This window comes from Somniosus microcephalus, chromosome 12 (assembly GCF_052327205.1).
Source record: "Somniosus microcephalus isolate GS21.2 chromosome 12, FLI_Smic_1.0, whole genome shotgun sequence".
Taxonomy (NCBI): domain Eukaryota; kingdom Metazoa; phylum Chordata; class Chondrichthyes; order Squaliformes; family Somniosidae; genus Somniosus; species Somniosus microcephalus.
The window spans coordinates 167,116,295-167,134,137 of record NC_140998.1 but is presented as its reverse complement, the minus strand read 5'-3'; the positions used below and the strand labels follow the sequence as shown (position 1 = coordinate 167,134,137).

Below are 17,843 nucleotides of genomic sequence, written 5' to 3'. Positions count from 1 at the left end.
CTCCGTGAGATTGAAAAATTAATTTGAGAACATTTGAGAGAAAAGGGAGGTAAGAGATGGGGTGGTGGAGAGGATAAATGGAGGGGATTTAAAAGCGGGAGGAGATGACAAAGGCAGTCTGTAGAAGGAAGCTATTAACAATGTCAGCTAGCTTGCGTTTGGGATGTTGTGCTTTTGATGCCATGCATTAACCCACAACTTTACAGTTCACTGTTGACTAGAGGAAATGTTTTGATACGACTGGTTTTTATTGTGCTTAAAATGTCAGTCCAAAGGAGCGGGCAGACTTTAACTGGTTAGAAGCGAGGCACAATGGGCCCAGGGAGAGCGGCCCGGGCGGGGAGAGCGGCCTCCCGCGGCCGGAGGTTTGAATCTGCCGCGGCGGGGTCAGGGGGAGGTCAGCGCGCCTGCGCGGGCAGTGAGCGGTAATGGCGGCGGTGCTGGAGCTGTTGCTGAGGGAGGAGGTGAGGGCCGAGGAGGCGCTGGCCTGGCTTCACACAGCCCGCCGGCCTGTGCAGGTAAGAGGGGGGGGACAGCGGGGCAAGAGAGGCTGATCAATGCAGCCGGGCCTCTCCCGCCAGCCCGCGGCCGCAGACTGTCACCCGGAGTCGGCGTGAGGGCCCGAGGCGGCGGGAGACCCCCGGCACCGCTCGGGAAACACCCCCCCAAACAACACCAACAACCCCCCCCCCCCGAAAACTGCCCCCCCGCGCGAAAAACTCCCCTCCCCCCCCCGCGAAAAACTCCCCCCCCCCCCCCCCCCCCCGCGAAAAACTCTTTCCCCCCCCCCTGCGAAAAACTCCCCCCCCCCCCCCCCCCTGCGAAAAACTCCCCCCCCCCCCCCTGCGAAAAACTCCCCCCCCCCCCGCGAAAAACTCCCCCCCCCCCCCTGCGAAAAACTCCCCCCCCCCCCCCCCTGCGAAAAACTCTCCCCCCCCCCCCCCCCCCGCGAAAAACTCCCCCCCCCCCCTGCGAAAAACTCCCCCCCCCCCCCCCCGCGAAAAACTCCCCCCCCTGCGAAAAACTCCCCCCCCCCCCCCCCTGCGAAAAACTTCCCCCCCCCCCCCCCTGCGAAAAACTTCCCCCCCCCCCCCCCCCCCCCCTGCGAAAAACTTCCCCCCCCCCCCCCCCCCTGCGAAAAACTCAGCAGGTCAGGCAACATCCGTGGAGAGAAATTTGAGTTGATGTTTCGGGTCGAACCCTTCTTCAAAACGTCGACTCAAATTTCTCTCCACGGATGTTGCCTGACCTGCTGAGTTTTTCCAGCATTTTCTGTTGTTATTTCGGATTTCCAGCATCCGCAGTATTTTGCTATCGTACCAACAACAGCCCCCTGGGAAACCCCCCACCCCGGGGGAAATACACCCTCCCTCCCCCCAAACACTCCCTCGGCACCCGCTCCCCCTCCAAAAAAAAAAAACCCTCACCCATCAACAACCCTGCCCCTGAAAACACTCTCCCCTCCTTCTCCACCGAAACCCACTCACCCTCCCCTACCCCACCACCCAACCTGTCACCCGGGATCGGTGCGAGGGACCTGAGGTAGTGAGGGCCTCCATTCTCCACTCCCCCTCTCTTTCTCCCCCCCCCCCCCCCCCCCCAAAAGACTCCACGTCAACCCCCCCGCCCCTTCACCACCCAAATCCCAGCCCATCTAAAAACCCTGCCCCCCAAATAAAACCACCCTCTTCACCCAAACCCCACCTGACCTTCACCCCCTCACCAACCCTGCCCTGCCCCCAAAACCCATACATCAAACCCCTGTCACCACCAACCCCACCACCCAAAACCCCCTACATCAACCCACCAAACCTTCGCCCCTTCACCGCCCGACAAACCCCAACCTCCCATCATCAACCACCCGTCCCCCACACATCAACCCACCCAACCTTCGCCCCTTCACCGCCCGACAAACCCCAACCTCCCATCATCAACCACCCGTCCCCCACACACCAACCAGCCACCTTCACCCCCATCAGTCTCCCATCACCAACCTTCACTCCACCCCGCACCACTGCTCTTCATCTCTGGAACAAAACCTTTTGCTGCTTTACCATGGAAGTTTGGGTGGGGGCAGGGGAAGAGAAGATAATGGTGCTGCAAAATATTCTAGTTATACCCTTCAGTAATAAGGTCGAGGAAGCCCAAAGATGTTTTTATATGTGACACAACATTTTCAGAAATAGTTATTTTTTGTCTGACTTCTGTTTCCAGAACAGTGAGTTGAGCGACAAGCTTCTGGCACACGATTCGCTACAGAGAGACTTTGTACCCTTCCTTTTAAATTTTTTAAGAGAGCAGACAAACCAACTAATTCCAAATGGTCCATCTACTCCTGCAAAGACATCCTCTGTCAAAGGGCTGAAACCTGCCCGGTGCCATCGGGACTGGAGTGAGAGCAGCAGCCAGGCTGAAAAAAGGACCAGTAACACAGGGGTGCCAAAAGGGACTAGAGCACAGTTATTCTCGGACACTCCAAGCAGTTCCTTTAACTCGGCCGGTTTCTTCCACTCCCCTTCGTCCAGTGGCTCTTCATTCTTTTCAAAGTCAAACAGCGACTTGCACAGTGCAGTTTCACCAGCTAGCCCCGACTTCAGCTGCAGCACGGTGCCGCGCTATGGCGAGCGGCGGTCAACTCAGAGGGCCAGTCTTGGCCAGTTCATCGTCCAAGGCCCCGAAAGCCAATCCCAGCGACGCGCCAAGAAGAAGAACGCGTCGCTCAGTAGTCGCCAGGTAGCCAAGGACTCGGCAAAGTGCCCAGCTGAAGAGGATGGTGCGACTTGGAGTGGCAATAGGAGGCGGATGGAGTTTGTTAGCACCTCTCAGCCTGCTACTCAGTTAAATATAAATAACCTAGAAGAGTTTCCACCAGTGGGTACAACTGCTTGGGGAAGGTAATATTGCTCCTGTATTAATAGATTCATTCACCGTTCCGGAAATGTTCACAATTGGAACTCCAGTGTGTTAGCTAAAGTCCCAGCTGTGGCTCAGTGGGTAACACTCTTGCCTCTGAATCAGAAAGTTGTGGGTTCATATCCTACTCCAGAGACTTCACCACATAATCCAGACTGACACCCCAGTGCAGTACTGAGTGAGTGCTGCACTGTCAGAGGTACCGTCTTTCAGATGAGATGTTAAACCGAGGCCCCGTCTGCCCCCTCAGGTGGATGTATAAGATCCCATGGCACTATTTCGAAGAAGTGCAGGGGAGTTCTCCCCGGTGTCCTGGCCAACATTTATCTCTCAACCAACATCACTTTTTAAATTTTTTTTTAAAAACCCAGATCATCTGGTCATTCCTTTTAAAGATGTTCGTGGGAATTTGGCAGTAAAGCGCTTTGGGACGTCCTAATGTTGCGAAAGGTGCTTTATAAATGGAAGTCTTTTTAGAAGTGTGCACTTTTACGTTGTGTATATAAGAGGCACATTGTGTAAATTGTAACCTTACTTTTCGCAGTTGCCTTTCTGTTAAGTGTGAGAGTTGCACTCCTTTAGTAGGTCTCCTTTATTTGACATTATAACAAACGCCTCTGACTTCAGTCTAAAAGTGTAAGGTGCCTGTAACTGAAGCTCCCAGCTGTACAACTACATTGTAGATCTTACCCTTCCAATCTTGACTTGTCTAGAGAGAGTGTTTTGATTTATTTACTGTTGGTTATAAGTATGTCGCGAGTGGTGGGAGCAAATTGAAGTGACGAATTAGAAGTAAATTCTAACATTAAAATTTTGACTCGTGCAATTTCCTACATATTAACATCAAATTAACTGGGAAATGGGGCCCCCTGTAGATTCTGTACAAACAGACTGCTTGCTTTATTCTGAAGTTAGCCAAGTAAAGTGGCGGTGCTTGAAATTTAGCCTGAATGGAGCTGAGCCTAGCATATATTTTGAAGCCGTCGGGCTAACTCAGCTGGGTGTCATTGTATCTTTTATTTGGCAAAGTCCCGTGAAACTTGAACTTCACGTCACTGGGTAGGGGTTGATTGACAGTTCCTAGCCCAGGCTTGGGATTTGGCTGGGTTCTGCCAGTTCCTCAGTTCTCCTGAGTTCATAGCAACAGAGAAATTACCTAGATATTTTGGTGGTTAGACGTGTTTGAGTCTGTATTACGGATACTAGTCCAGGTTACATAGTGTTAGGAGAGTTGGAGAAATGTGACTATTAGTTTTTGTACCCGAGACTGGTTAAAGGTTCTGTAATGAAACACAATCTGCTGTATTGATTCTCTGCTCCTGTCTACTTGTAGTGTCAGCTGTGGCTCAGTGGGCAGCACTCTCGCCTCCGAGTCAGAAGGTTGTGGGTGCAAGTCCCACTCCAGAGACTTGAGCACAGAAATTTAGGCTGACACTCCAGTGCAGCACTAGTGGAGGTGCCGTCTTTTGGATGACACATTAAACCGAGGCCCCGTCTGCGCTCTCGGTTGGACATAAAAGATCCCATTACACTATTTTGCAGGGGAGTTATCCCCAGTGTCCTGGCCAATATTTATCCCTCCACCGACATGACATTAAAAAAATGATTATCTGGTTGTTGAGTCTGTGCTTTCAAATGTAGTTATGCTGAATAACTGGACACAGACAACAGAAATACTTAAACAGGTCTTTAGTAACTGAGGGTCAGGGCTGAACTGGAATACACTTTGCTCCACAGGGTTTATATACCGGTGTGGTCACCACCGGTACTACAATGTACAGGAGCCATCAAAAAGTAGTCCATCACCTTAAGGTATCCTCTTAAGGTGGTACAGGTTACATACACTACAATTCCTCCCCTTTTAGCTTAACAGTGTACACCCCAATTTAAACAATACATGGATAACATATATACAACTTTTACACAAAACTGTTCAAAGATTCAGTCTCTGAGGAGGCCTCCTGATCCGGGCCGGATAACGCCTTTCAGGGGTCTCTGGTTCTCGTTGCTGGGGTGACTCATCCATTTGATCTCCTATGGATTGAACATCATCATGTACGTTCGAGTCTGAGGTAGATGCTACAGGCTCAATAACTTCTTCAACTGGTGTCTCTGCCGTAGACATGGGGTCGACCCTTGTTCTCAATTCCACAAGTTGGTCAGCATGACGTCGTATTACGTTCTCTCCAACGTCTACCGTGTACATCAAGGGTCCTTGTCGGGCACGAATTGTTCCGGATTGCCATTTATCATTCCTATAGTCCCTGGCCAACACTGGTTGTCCTATTTCGAAACTCCGAGTGGTCTTGTTATTTACGTGCTGGAATTGCTTGTTTTCGACTTCCCTACGCACATTGGGTTTTAACAAATCCAACCGGGACCGCAACCTCCTGTTATAGAACATTATGGCAGGGCTTTGATTTGTCACTGCATGCGTGGCGTTTCGATATGCCATTAGGAAATTGTCCACCTTGTGTTGTAGTGGATATGGTCTTCGCTCATGGCCTTTATCGCCTTTTTGAACGTTTGTACAAATCTCTCGGCCAACCCATTGGTAGCCGGATGATATGGGGCAGATGTATAGTGTTTCACCCCATTCTTTTTCATGAATTTCTGGAATTCTTCTGACACGAACTGTGGTCCGTTGTCTGAACATATTTGTTCCGGCAACCCATTCCTTGCAAATATGGTTCTTAGAACTGCGATCGTCTTTTCAGAGGTAGTGGTCGACATCTTAATCACTTCTGGCCATTTAGAATGTGCGTCTACCGCTATCAAAAACATGGAATCCATGAATGGATCTGCAAAGTCGATATGCACACGTTACCATGGGGTTGAAGGCCATTCCCACGGATGCAGCGGTGCAATTGGAGGTGCGTTTTGAACTTTTTGGCACCCTGAGCAGCTTTTAGTCAGATCCTCTATTTGTTTGTCGATACCTGGCCACCACACATAAGCCCTAGCAAGGCTTTTCATCTTGACTCCCCCCAGATGACCTTCATGCAGTTCCTTCAGAACTCTCTCCCTTAATTTAGGAGGAATAATCACCCTTGTTCCATACATCAATGTTCCTTGACAGACGGACAGCTGTTCTCGTCTGGCTGAGAATGCTGGTAACAGTGGGTCGCCATGTGCTGGCCATCCCTTCACTGTCAAATCGTAGACCCGAGACAGTGTCGGGTCGTTTCGGGTCTCTCTCAATACTCGTATTGGTGACTGGTAAGCATTCGATGATGGTTGAGTGAAATATCTCGACAGGGTCAACTGCCGGTGCCTCTTCCGCTGTAGGTAGTGGCAGGCGCGACAGCCCATCAGCATTACCATGTTGCTTTGTACCTTTGAATTCGATATCATATTGATGTGCTCCTAGGAAAAGGGACCATCTCTGAAGCCTCTGCGCCGTCATAACCGGAACACCCTTCTTAGGGTTCAAAATGGAAACCAACGGCTGGTGATCTGTCAGCAGCGTAAACTTTTGGCCTTGCAGGTAATGGTTAAATTTCTTAACTCCCCACACGAGGCTGAGAGCCTCCCTATCTATCTGAGCATCGTTGCGCTCTGCGGAGGTCAATGATCTGGATGCGAACGCGACTGGCCTTTCCAAGCCATTTGGCAACTTATGTGAGAGCACTGCCCCGATACCATATGGAGAAGCATCACACGCTAAGCGAATAGGCAGCGTTGGGTTAAAGTGAGCCAACACTTCCTTAGAGGTGATCAGTGCCTTGCTTTTTTGAAAAGCCCGCTTACAATCCTCGCTCCACTTCCATGGTACTCCCATTTGCAAAAGAGTGTTCAGCGGGTGTAACACCGTGGATAAATTTGGAAGAAACTTGTGGTAATAGTTAACCAACCCAAGGAACGACCTCAACTGGGATACATTTTCTGGAGCGGGAGCTTTCACAACAGCTTCGATCTTGTCAGGTGACTTATGGAGCCCCTCCTGGTCAATGACGTGGCCGCAGTACGAGATTCGCTTTTGAAAGAACTCACATTTCTGGCGATTAACTCTGAGTCCATATTCTTTCAATCTGTTGAGCAACTGCTCTAAATTCGCGAGGTGCTCCTTATCATCATCTCCTGTAATCAGAATGTCGTCCAGGTAGCATTGTGTGCCTGGAATTCCCTGCAATACCTGCTCCATGGCCCTTTGCCAAATCGCTGGAGCCGATGCCACTCCAAAAACCAGTCTATTATACCGATATAAGCCCTTATGTGTGTTGATCGTGAGATACTGGCGTGACGCTTCATCAACTTCCATCTGTAGGTACGCCTGCGCCAGGTCTATCTTGGTGAAGTGTTTCCCGCCAGACAGCGAAGCGAAGATATCTTCAATCCGCGGAAGCGGATATTGCACCGTGTGAAGAACCGGATTAACAGTGATCTTGAAATCGCCACAGATGCGAACCTTCCCAGGTTCCCCCAGCTTGTTGCTCAACGAACGCTTCATGACGGGAACAATGGGTGTGGCCCATTCGCTCCAGTCCACCTTTGACAGTACTCCTGAACGTTCTAGCCCTTCCAGCTCTGCTTCCACAGCAGGTCGTATCGCATAAGGTACCGGTCTGGCTTTGAAAAGTTTTGGGTTTGCATGTTCTTCAACCTTGATGTTTGCCGTAATTCCTTTGTGTTCCCAGTCCCTGTTGGAACACCTCCTTAGCATCGTCCAATATTTTGGACAGTCGTTTAGGTTTGACGTCGCCCTCTTTACAGGAATCTACAGTTAGTGCTTGTATGGAATGCCAGTCCACATTTATTCTCCGGATCCATTCCCGTCCCAGTAGTGGCGGACCTCCATCAGGTAACACATACAAGTCCATTTCCTGACTTTCTTTACCATTGTAGACCACATTCACCTTTATCTTTCCGATGGGGTATACTCTTTGCCCCGTGTATGTTTTCAATACAATCTCCGTATCCCTCAGGGGAATGTGTGAGAATAACCTTTTGTAATCTTGCTTATTCATGACCGTCAATGCCGATCCAGTGTCCAATTCCATCTTCACTTGGACTCCTGCTATCCGAAGCATGACCCAGATAGTTTGGTGGTCTGCTGTGTTACCCACATTATGTATTTTTAGACAACCCAGTTCCTTACTGCTGGAGTCTGAATCCGTCTTCTGTTCATCCGAACTGTTCTCTGTCACCTTGTGTACTTTTTTGTACTTCTCCTGCGGCGACTTTTTGCTGCTGGTCTTCTTTCCTGACCGGCATACTCTCGCTATGTGACCAAGTTTGCCACATTGCCTGCATTCTTTATCTTTGAACCAGCACTGGTTCTGGTCATGCGTTGTCCTTCCGCAACGATAGCACTTTACTGCGCCCAATGCCATTTCATTGGTGCTGAATTCCAATGGCCTTTGCTGCATTTCTGCAGTGCCTCGTGCTGCTGCCTCGTGCGATGCTGCAATGCCGAAAGCTTTGTCCAGCGTAAGATCCTTTTCCACTAGCAGTCGCTTCTGGGTTCCTTCCCTTAGGAGCCCACACACAAACTTATCTCTCAGTGCGTCTGCTAGTCCTGTACCGAACTGACAGTACTTTGATAACTTGCGCAGTTCAATTAAGAATTCAGCGTTGCTTTCCTCTTTAAGTTGAATTCTTTTGTAGAATTTAAATCGTTCCGCTATCAGCCGCGGTGTGGGGTTTAAATGCTCTTGCAGGATAGTAACAATATCCGCGAAACTCTTTCCTACCGGTTTATCTGGTGTTACAAGGTTCCTTAATAACCCGTACGTCTTCGCACCCATCGAGTTTAATAGGGTTAGTGCTTTCTTATCCACCGGTACCTCATTCACTGTACAGTAAACTTCAACGCGTTCCACATAAGTGGCCCAATCTTCCACATCGCTATCAAAAGCAGTGATGTTACCCGTTTTTGGCATCCTTGTTGAGTTTCCTTTTCTTCGGATTATGATTATTTTATTTTTCAAAATGGCGGCTTCCCGTGCTTGGCGGCTTTTCCCGCGCTTGTCTTCTTCCCCCGCCGACTAAAAATGGCGATTACTGCGCTGTTGCCGTTCTCGCCTCCCAGCGGTCCTTTATTTTCCCCGACGCTGCTGCTCTTGTTCCCCGCCGCTCCCGCGGTCCTCGTGGACATAAACGCTTTTCTGGCTCTGCGCGTCTCTGCCCCGATTGCAGTCCGGCCCCTGACACCGGCTGCGGTCGTGTTCTCCGCCCTTTTCGTCGTTTCCCTCCCCTTCTCTTACTGACAACTCGGCCGACTTCCCCCCGTGCCGCTTGATCGGGCTTACCCGCCGCTGTCATCGAAGGGATGTTCAGTGATGTTAGACTTCATGGCCAGAACCCAACCCGGGTTCCCGATTGCCTCCCGTGCTATGCAGTGCCCAGCAGGATGTTGAGGGTGGATGTCCTTGTTCGACGCCCGTTTCAGAGGCGAAGCTTCCTTTGATGAAACTGCCGCTAGGTAAGATCAGACTCGTCGCCACTGTTGAGTCTGTGCTTTCAAATGTAGTTATGCTGAATAACTGGACACAGACAACAGAAATACTTAAACAGGTCTTTAGTAACTGAGGGTCAGGGCTGAACTGGAATACACTTTGCTCCACAGGGTTTATATACTGGTGTGGTCACCACCGGTACTACAATGTACAGGAGCCATCAAAAAGTAGTCCATCACCTTAAGGTATCCTCTTAAGGTGGTACAGGTTACATACACTACACTGGTCATTATCACATTACTGTTTGTGGGACCTTGCTGTGCGCAAATTGGCTGCCGCGTTACCCACATTACAACAGTGACTAATTTCAAAAGTACGTCATTGGCTGTAAAGCACATTGAGACGTCCGGTGGCCGTGAAAGACGCTATATAAATGCAAGTCTTTTTTTCTTGTTATAAATATGATTTTGTAGTTTAAACCCTAAGTCAAATGGTGTCATGTTTAGTTTATTCCATTAGCCATGGTTCAATGGGAGTACTCTTCCCTTTGAATCAGAAGGTTGTGGGTTCAAGCCCCACTCCAGAGACTGGAGCACATAATCCCGGCTGACATGCCAGTGCACTAGTGAGGGAGCTCTGCACTGTCAGAGGTGCCATCTTTCAGATGAGACGTTAAACAGTCTGCCTTCTCAGGTGGATGTAGAAGATCCCACCGCATTATTCTGAAGAAAAGCCAGGGGAGTTCTCCCTGCTCTTCTAGCCAAATACTTATCCCTCAACCAATATCACAAAAAAAGCAGATTATCAATGGGAACGGGACCAATATCCTCGCGGGAGGGTTTGCTCGTGCTGTTGGGGAGGGTTTGAACTAGCTTGGCAGGGGATGGGAACCTAAGTATAGAGTCAATAGGGGGGGGAAGAAAAACTGGAATTGGAAAACAAAAACATAGAAAGTAAATTGGAAGGACAGGAATCAAGGGCTAGATAGTAGTCAACAAGGAGGTTTGCCTGTACTAAATGGTGTATACTTCAATGCAAGGAGCATGGCGAACAAGACAGATGAGCTGAGGACACAGGTAGATACTTGGGACTATGATATTATAGCTACAGGAAACTTTCTGCTATCCGGCACCGACGGGACCGAGCTGGTGCCGTTAGATCAAAACTGCCGTAGAAACCAGCGCTAATGTTTAAAACATACGGAGCTCAGAGCTCCGTGTGAAGCAACAAACCCTGTTGCTTAGCAACAGCTTCAAAACAGTCGGCGCAGCTTGCAAGCGTCTAGCTGAAGCTGTTGCTTAGCTACAGAGACGCTTGCAGAGCCAGGACTGGAGAAAAGAGGCAACGAAAAGAAAAAAAATTATCTGAGCCAACTCCTGAATTTTGCCGGTAGATAGAGCTTTCCGGACGTTTAACCTCCGGATAAACGAAAGTTTCCTGTATTACAAAGACGTGCTGAAAGAGGGGCAGGTATGGCAGCTCAACATTCCTGGTTACAGTATTTTCAGACGGGATAGAGAGGGAGGTAAAAAGGAGGGGGGGTCGCAGTATTGATTAAAGAAACTATTACAGCTGTGAGGAGGGATGATATGTTGGAGGGATCATCAAACGAGGCCATATGGATTGAATTGAAAAACAAAAGGGGCGATCACACTGCTGGGAGTGTACTACAGACCCTCAAACAGTCAGAGGGAGATAGAAGAGCAAATATGTAGACAAATTTCTGAGAAGTGCAAAAACTATAGGGCAGTAATAGGGGATTTCAACTACCCCAATATAAACTGGGGTAACATTAGTGTGAAGGGTATAGAGGGTGCGTAATTCCTAAAACAAGGGAGGGGGCGGTTCTGGACTTAGTTTTAGGGAATGAAGCTGGGCAGGTAGAAGGTATATCAGTGGGGGAGCATTTTGGTGCTAGTGACCATAATTCTGTTAGATTTAAGGTAGTTATGGAAAAGGACAAGGATAGACCAGGAATAAAAATTCTAAATTGAGGAAAAGCTAATTTTGTTAAGCTCAGATGGGATTTAGCCATAGTGGACTGGAAACAGCTACTTGAAGATAAATCAGTGTCCGAGCAGTGGGAGGCATTCAAGGAGGCGATCTGCAGGGTTCAGACCAAATATGTGCCCTAAGTTCCACCTTTTTTCTTTAACAAATCTAGAGCCCCCTGGGTGTCTAGAGACATACAGGGTAGGATAAAGGTCACAGTGTTGCCATTTATCTATTAAAGTTATTGATCTTTAAACCGGTGTCAGGATTGCCCTGCTGGGACAAGTTAGGTGTCAGCCTTGGCTCAGTGGTAGTGCTCTCATCTCTGAGTGAGGAAGTTGTGGGTTCAAGTCCTGTTGGATAAGTCCTTATCCTTTTAAAAGATTTGTAAAGCTAGAGACAGCAAGATGTCTGACAACTAACTTTCTTATTGTTTCAAAAAATTCATCTTAAAACTTCATACAGAACAGCCCATGTCCTAACTCGCACCAAGTCCTGTTCACCCAGCACCCCTGTGCTCGCTGACCAACATTGGCTCCCGGTTAAGCAACGCCTCGATTTATTAAAAAAAAAAAAAATTCTCATCTTTGTTTTCAAATCCCTCCATTGCCTTGCCCCTCCCTATCTCTAATCTCCTCCAGCCCCGCAACCCTCCGAGATCTCTGTGCTCCTCCAATTCTGGTCTCTTGCGCATCCCCGATTTCAATCGCTCCACCATTGGCGGCCGTGTCTTCAGCTGTCTAGGCTCTAAGCTTTGGAATTCCCTCCCTAAACCTCTCCGCCTCTCTACCTCTCTCTCCTTTAAGACGCTTCTTAAAACCTACCCCTTTGACCAATATCTCAAATATGCTCCATTATCACTATCGATCACCTCAAACTCCCCACCTTGAAAGAACTTGTTCCACAAGAACTTTCAGAGCCGTGAGCTTGCTGGTATTTTGAGCTGATACTTAAAAAACCTAATACAGCATGTCTTGCATTCGGCAATGCAATTTGGCAAATAGAAGTAAGGGGTTAATTACTTCTTCACTGAGGAATGTTTGGTGGTGGGGGAGGTGTCAGCCAGCACAACAGCAGTTTCAGGCCTGCTGTTATTTCAATTTTTTTTAAAAAGTGCTTTGAAAAGTTCAAACTAACTTGTAATTCTCCAAAGCTGTTTTTTCACCTTTTTAAAAAAAAGAACTTTGTGCATTTTAATTGGTAGAATATCTTTTTCAGTCATATTAAATCCATACTTTTAAAATGTATAAAGCCAAATACTTGTTATGAAATCACACAGGTTTTACTTAAATCTCCAACTTTCTGGGGGCACAATATTAAATTGAAATGAACATACTCTTAACAACTGTTTTGACGCTCTCATAACAACTCCAGGCACCTTAATCTCTCAATCATTCAAGCCTTATTTACTCTCATCCACCTGAAAACATTGATGCCTTGTTATGGGTTGATTAACTCAAAAGTGCCAAATTTGATGTGATAATCCCAAGTTGCGAGCTAGAGATTGTTTACATAATTTACATAACCAGTTTTCTAATGTGGCCACCAATAGAAAAGCAGTATTTATAATTTGATAATTTGGGCAGACACTGTCTGTAAACTCATGTTTCAGACCCAAAAATAGAAGGACTCACTTGTATACATATATATATATAGAGAAAACTATTAACAAACGTAGAACAGCACATACTCATAGAAAAGACAATGATTAAAATGCTTATTACTCCTAATAACAGGGACTAGAGGGTGAAACTGCTTTTAGTTCTGACAGCTGCAGCATGAAACAGCAGAAAGCAGGACACACTTTTAAAGGGACAGTATATGAAAAACAGAAGAAAGTCGGTTAGCCTTTTACTTCAGTCCTTTTCTCTCTCAACAATTTCAATTTCATGTGATAATTGCTATGGGCTTTTAATTTCTTTCTCTTCCTAAATCTTTTCTTACTCTTTGCTTATCTAACGAAGGGATTTTTACATAACTCCTTTACAGCGCCTCTTTCCATTTCATGGGGCACTGGCACCAGTACTGGGACAGGAAGGAACTGTACCGTTGGGAAGGGCTCCACCTGAACTGGTCTGGGACCAGGGTCTTAGCGGAAAGGATAAATAGGGCGGTCACGAGAACTTTAAACTAGTAAATGGGGGGGGGGGGGGGGAGGGCTCAGGTGGAAAAGGTTGTATAAATAATAGTTCAAGTGCCGATCCAGTCTCCCCTTGAAAACATTGTGTTTCCACTTCCACCACTTCCGTCGGTAGCGAGTTCCAGGTCCTCACCACTCGCTGCGTAAAAAGGTTTTTCCTCACCCCTTGTATTTCTTGCCCAAAACTTTAAATCTGTGTCCCCTAGTCCTTGTACCATCAACTAGTGGGAACAGCCTTTTCCCGTCTAGCCTATCCAAACCAGATCCCATCCCCGGAACCATTCTGGTAAATCTCCTCTGCACCCTCTTAAGGACCTTCATATCCTTCCAAAAGTGTGGTGACCAGAACTGGACGCAATACTCCAGTTGTGACGCTTTATAAAGGTTCAGCATAACTTCTCTACTTTTGTACTCAATACCTCTATTTATGAAACCCAAGGTCCCATATGCTTTGCTAACCAGCCTCTCAATATGTCCTGCCACCTTCAGGGACCTATTCTCATTAACTCCCAGGTCCCTCTGTCCCTGCACACTCTTTAAAACTGTGCCATTAAGTGTATATTGCCTCTCCCTGTTCCTTCTGCCAAAATCCATCACCTCACACTTCTCTGCATTAAATTCCATCTGCCACTTGTCTGCCCATTCTTCTAGCCTTTCTATGTCATATTGCAGTCGATTGATATCATCATCACTGTTTGCAACGCCCCCAAGTTTGGTGTCATTGGCAAATTTAGAAATTGTACTCTATTCAAATATCCAGGTCATCAAAATTAGAGCCAGACCTTTCAGGAGTGAAGTTGGGAAAGACTTCAACACACAAAGGGCAATAGAAGTTTGGAACTCTCTTCCGCAAATGGCAGTTGATGCTGGGTCAATTGTTAATTTTAAATCTGAGAATGATAGATTTTTGTTAATCAAAGGTACTAAGGGATATGGAACAAAGGCGGGTATATGAAGTTAGGTCACAGATCAGCCATGATCTCATTGAATGGCGGAGCAGGCTCGAGGGGTTAAATGGCCTGCTCCTGTTCCGATGTTCCCATGTTTGCTGTGAAAGGGCGAATACGAACTGCTAGACCTGCTGCACTATTTCTTGCCTACTCTGTTGGTCAAAGGAATGGGGTGTAATGGCATAGAGGGGGGCACTTGGGAAATTGACGAAAGTTCTCGCAAATTTCTCAGTTGCTGAATCACTACAACCGCTGGTCTCAATCCTGCAACTGCCAGACAGTGTTTACACCTGACATTTCCCCTTTTCACTCCGTTTTCAGCTGGTCCCTTGCTACAGAAACTTTAATTGCTTCTGAACAAGCTATTGCTTGTTGGGCAACAATCATATTTTTAAATTGCTGGAATTCCTTTTCCTCTGCTTCTATTTCTAAGTTTCTGCATCGTTTTTTTCTTTTCTTTTTCCTTTAACTCTTTCATTACGCAATTAATTCTGTCGGACAGGGATTTGGCCACAGCAAACACTTTGTGCATCTCACTATCCCATCCTTCTTAAGGAGCTCTACTAACTCGTTTAGAATATCAGTTTTTTGTAAAAGCCTATGAGGGGAAAAATTGGCTCGTGCCCCCTTTGGGGCACTAACTTTGCCAGGGCACTACTTTTAGTGTTCCGAAAAAGTTAGCGCCCCCGCGCCGGAAATTGAATGGTAGCGCCCCAAGCAGGAGGCGGGGCGCTCTCATTCAATATCGCCGCGCTATGCGCAGCAACACCATGCACGTTGGCACGTAGCGCCGCAGTACTACAGGCCTCCCTCCTCTGATTTAAATGGGAGGGGCCTAGAGCAGAGCGCACCGGGGCCCTGCTGGACCACCGGGAGCAGGGTGCTGGCAAAAGAGCCCGGCACTCGAGCAGAGGGCCAGGCTGACCGATCGCGGCCGACACCCTACAGGAGGAGGCGAGAAGGGGCAGGTGCTGGCAGGCGGCCCAAAAAAAATGGCCACCTGGCACCTGCCCTTTAATTTGCGCTGTCCTGGCCGCAAACACGGCACCCTGACCCTGTCGGACATAGCGTCCGGCGGTAGGTCAGGGGGTGCGAGCGGGGCATTGCTGGCTACCGCCGCCGCTACCCTCCTGCGGAATTTCGTGGGAGGCGTTAGCGGCGCCGCACCCGGGCGCTAGGTGCTTTGCACCCCGTTGGTGCCCCATTGGTCATCGACCTGAAACGTTAACTCTGTTTCTCTCTCCACAGATGCTGCCTGACCTGCTAAGTATTTCCAGCATTTTCTGCTTTTATTTCAGATTTCCAGCATCCACAGTATTTTGCTTTTGTATTCGCTTATTTTTTAATCTATATATGTGCCTATCCTTGCTTTACATCCTTCTCCAATGTCATCTGTGTCATTGAGGAAAAGATGGGCTTTGCGAGCACACACAAGTTAAACCAATTCGGTCTACATTATCTGATCTGTGTTAGAATATAGATATATTTTTACATTATTCTAACAAACCCCTTCAGAGACTTGAGCATATAATTAATGCTGACACTTCAGTGCAGTGCTGAGGGAGTGCTGCACTGTCGGAGGGTGCCGTCTTTCAGATGAGATGTTAAACCGAGGCCCCATCTGCCCCCGCAGGTTGACATAAAAGATCCCATGGCACTATTTGAAGAGGAGTTGGGGAGTTATCTCCGATGTCCTGGCCAATATTTATCTCTCAATCAACATCACTAAAACAGATTATTTGGTCATTATCTCATTGCTGTTTGTGGGAGCTTGCTGTACAATAATTATATTTATGGGTCAAAATAATCATTTTAATTATTGTTTTTATTTCAGTAAAACAAAACCATCGAGAAGAATTAACCCTACTCCAGTCAGTGAAGAGCGGCCGCTGTCCAAACCCAAGATATGTTTCACTTCCACGCCTTTGAGTCAACCACCGTCCTCCACAGGAACGATTTCAGAAGCATTTGGGGCTGGACTGGAGGGACTTTCTGCGGGTTTGTCTCCGAGCAGCTTGCAGGAAGAGCGAGAGATGCTGAAAATTGAAAGGTTAAAAAAAAACTTCTGTTATGTATTTCTAATTTCTTGTTTCTACCGCATGTGTGTTGCACTTTCTTAGAGATGCAGAAGAGAAACCCAGGTGTTTCATTCTGGGTTTTAACCTGGAGTTTGAAGTTTACAAGCTATTTCCTAATTAACCTCAGCATATTTTCAAGCAGTACTGTGATGTTCTCTGCAAACTTCCTTTGGACATCTTGCATGTACCAGAGTCTGAATTTCAACACTGCAAGGGGGTAGTGCACCTTTATAGGGTACAAGAAATTCTTTAGTTCTTCATTTTTGTGAGAATGACACATCACCATGTCTTGCCCTTCCAGCAAACAAGCAGGGAACACTCCCAGTGCCCTTGGCACAGCCAAATTAGTAGCTAAACATCCCAACCGCGCTGCAGACCCCAGACTACGTGTGCGCAATTTAGAAGGTTAAACCATGAGGACAGGCTTCACAAACTTGGTTTGTATTCCCTTGAGTATAGTCAATTGAGGGGTGATCCGATCGAGGTGTTTTAAAATATAAAAGGATTCGATAGGGTTGATACAGAGAAACTATTTCCTCTGGTGGGAGAATCCAGAACGAGGGAGCACAGTCTTAAAATTCAAGCCAGGCCATTCAGGAGTGAAATTGGGAAGCACTTCTTCACATAAAGGGTGGTGGAAATCTGGAACACTCTTCCCCCAAAAAGCTGTGGATGTTGGGTCACTTGGAGCTTTCAACACTGAGGCCGATAGATTTTTGTTGGGTAAGAGTATCCAGGGATATGGAACAAAGGCGGGCAAATGGAGCTGAGGTGCAGATCAGCCAGGATCTAATTGAATGGTGGAACAGGCTCGAGGGGCTGAATGGCCTCCTCTTGTTCCTAACGAGCTGGGATTTATTACAGTGCAACGGCAAGAGGGCAGACTGCAAACTTGCCTATTTCTGTGTAACATTATTGAGCTTTTAAGAACATAAGAATTAGGAGCAGGAGTTGGCCGTACAGCCCCTCGAGCCTGCTCCGCTATTCAATAACGCCATGGCTGATCTTCGACTTCAACTCCACTTTCCCGCCTGACCCCCATATCCCTTGATTCCCCTAGAGTCCAAAAATCTATCTATCTCAGCCTTGAATATACTCAAAAGACTCAGCATCCACAGCCCTTTGGGGTAGAGAATTACAAAGATTCACAACCCTCCGAGTGAAGAAATTCCTCCTCATCTCAGTCTTAAACAGCCGACCTCCTATCCTGAGATTATGCCCCCTAGTTCTAGACACTCCAGCCAGGGAAAACAACCTTTTAGCATCTACCCTGTCAATCCCCCTCAGAATCTTCTATGTTTCAATGAGATCACCTCTCATTCTTCTAAACTCCAGAGAGTATAGGCCATTCTACACAATCTCTCATCATAGG

The 17,843-nt window shown here is 47.5% G+C and overlaps 1 protein-coding gene across 1 annotated transcript in view; it reads left to right on the top strand.

The window, feature by feature from the left end:
- The first annotated feature begins 360 nt into the window (after positions 1-360).
- Positions 361-17,843, top strand: part of cdan1 (codanin 1) — a 101,115-nt gene continuing 83,632 nt past the window's right edge. Inside the window, exons 1-3 of the mRNA XM_086003793.1 lie at positions 361-518; positions 2,215-2,894; positions 16,228-16,443. Of these exons, the coding sequence (XP_085859919.1) occupies positions 429-518; positions 2,215-2,894; positions 16,228-16,443 (986 nt within the window). The 5' untranslated portion in view covers positions 361-428. The remainder of the gene's footprint in view (positions 519-2,214; positions 2,895-16,227; positions 16,444-17,843) is intronic.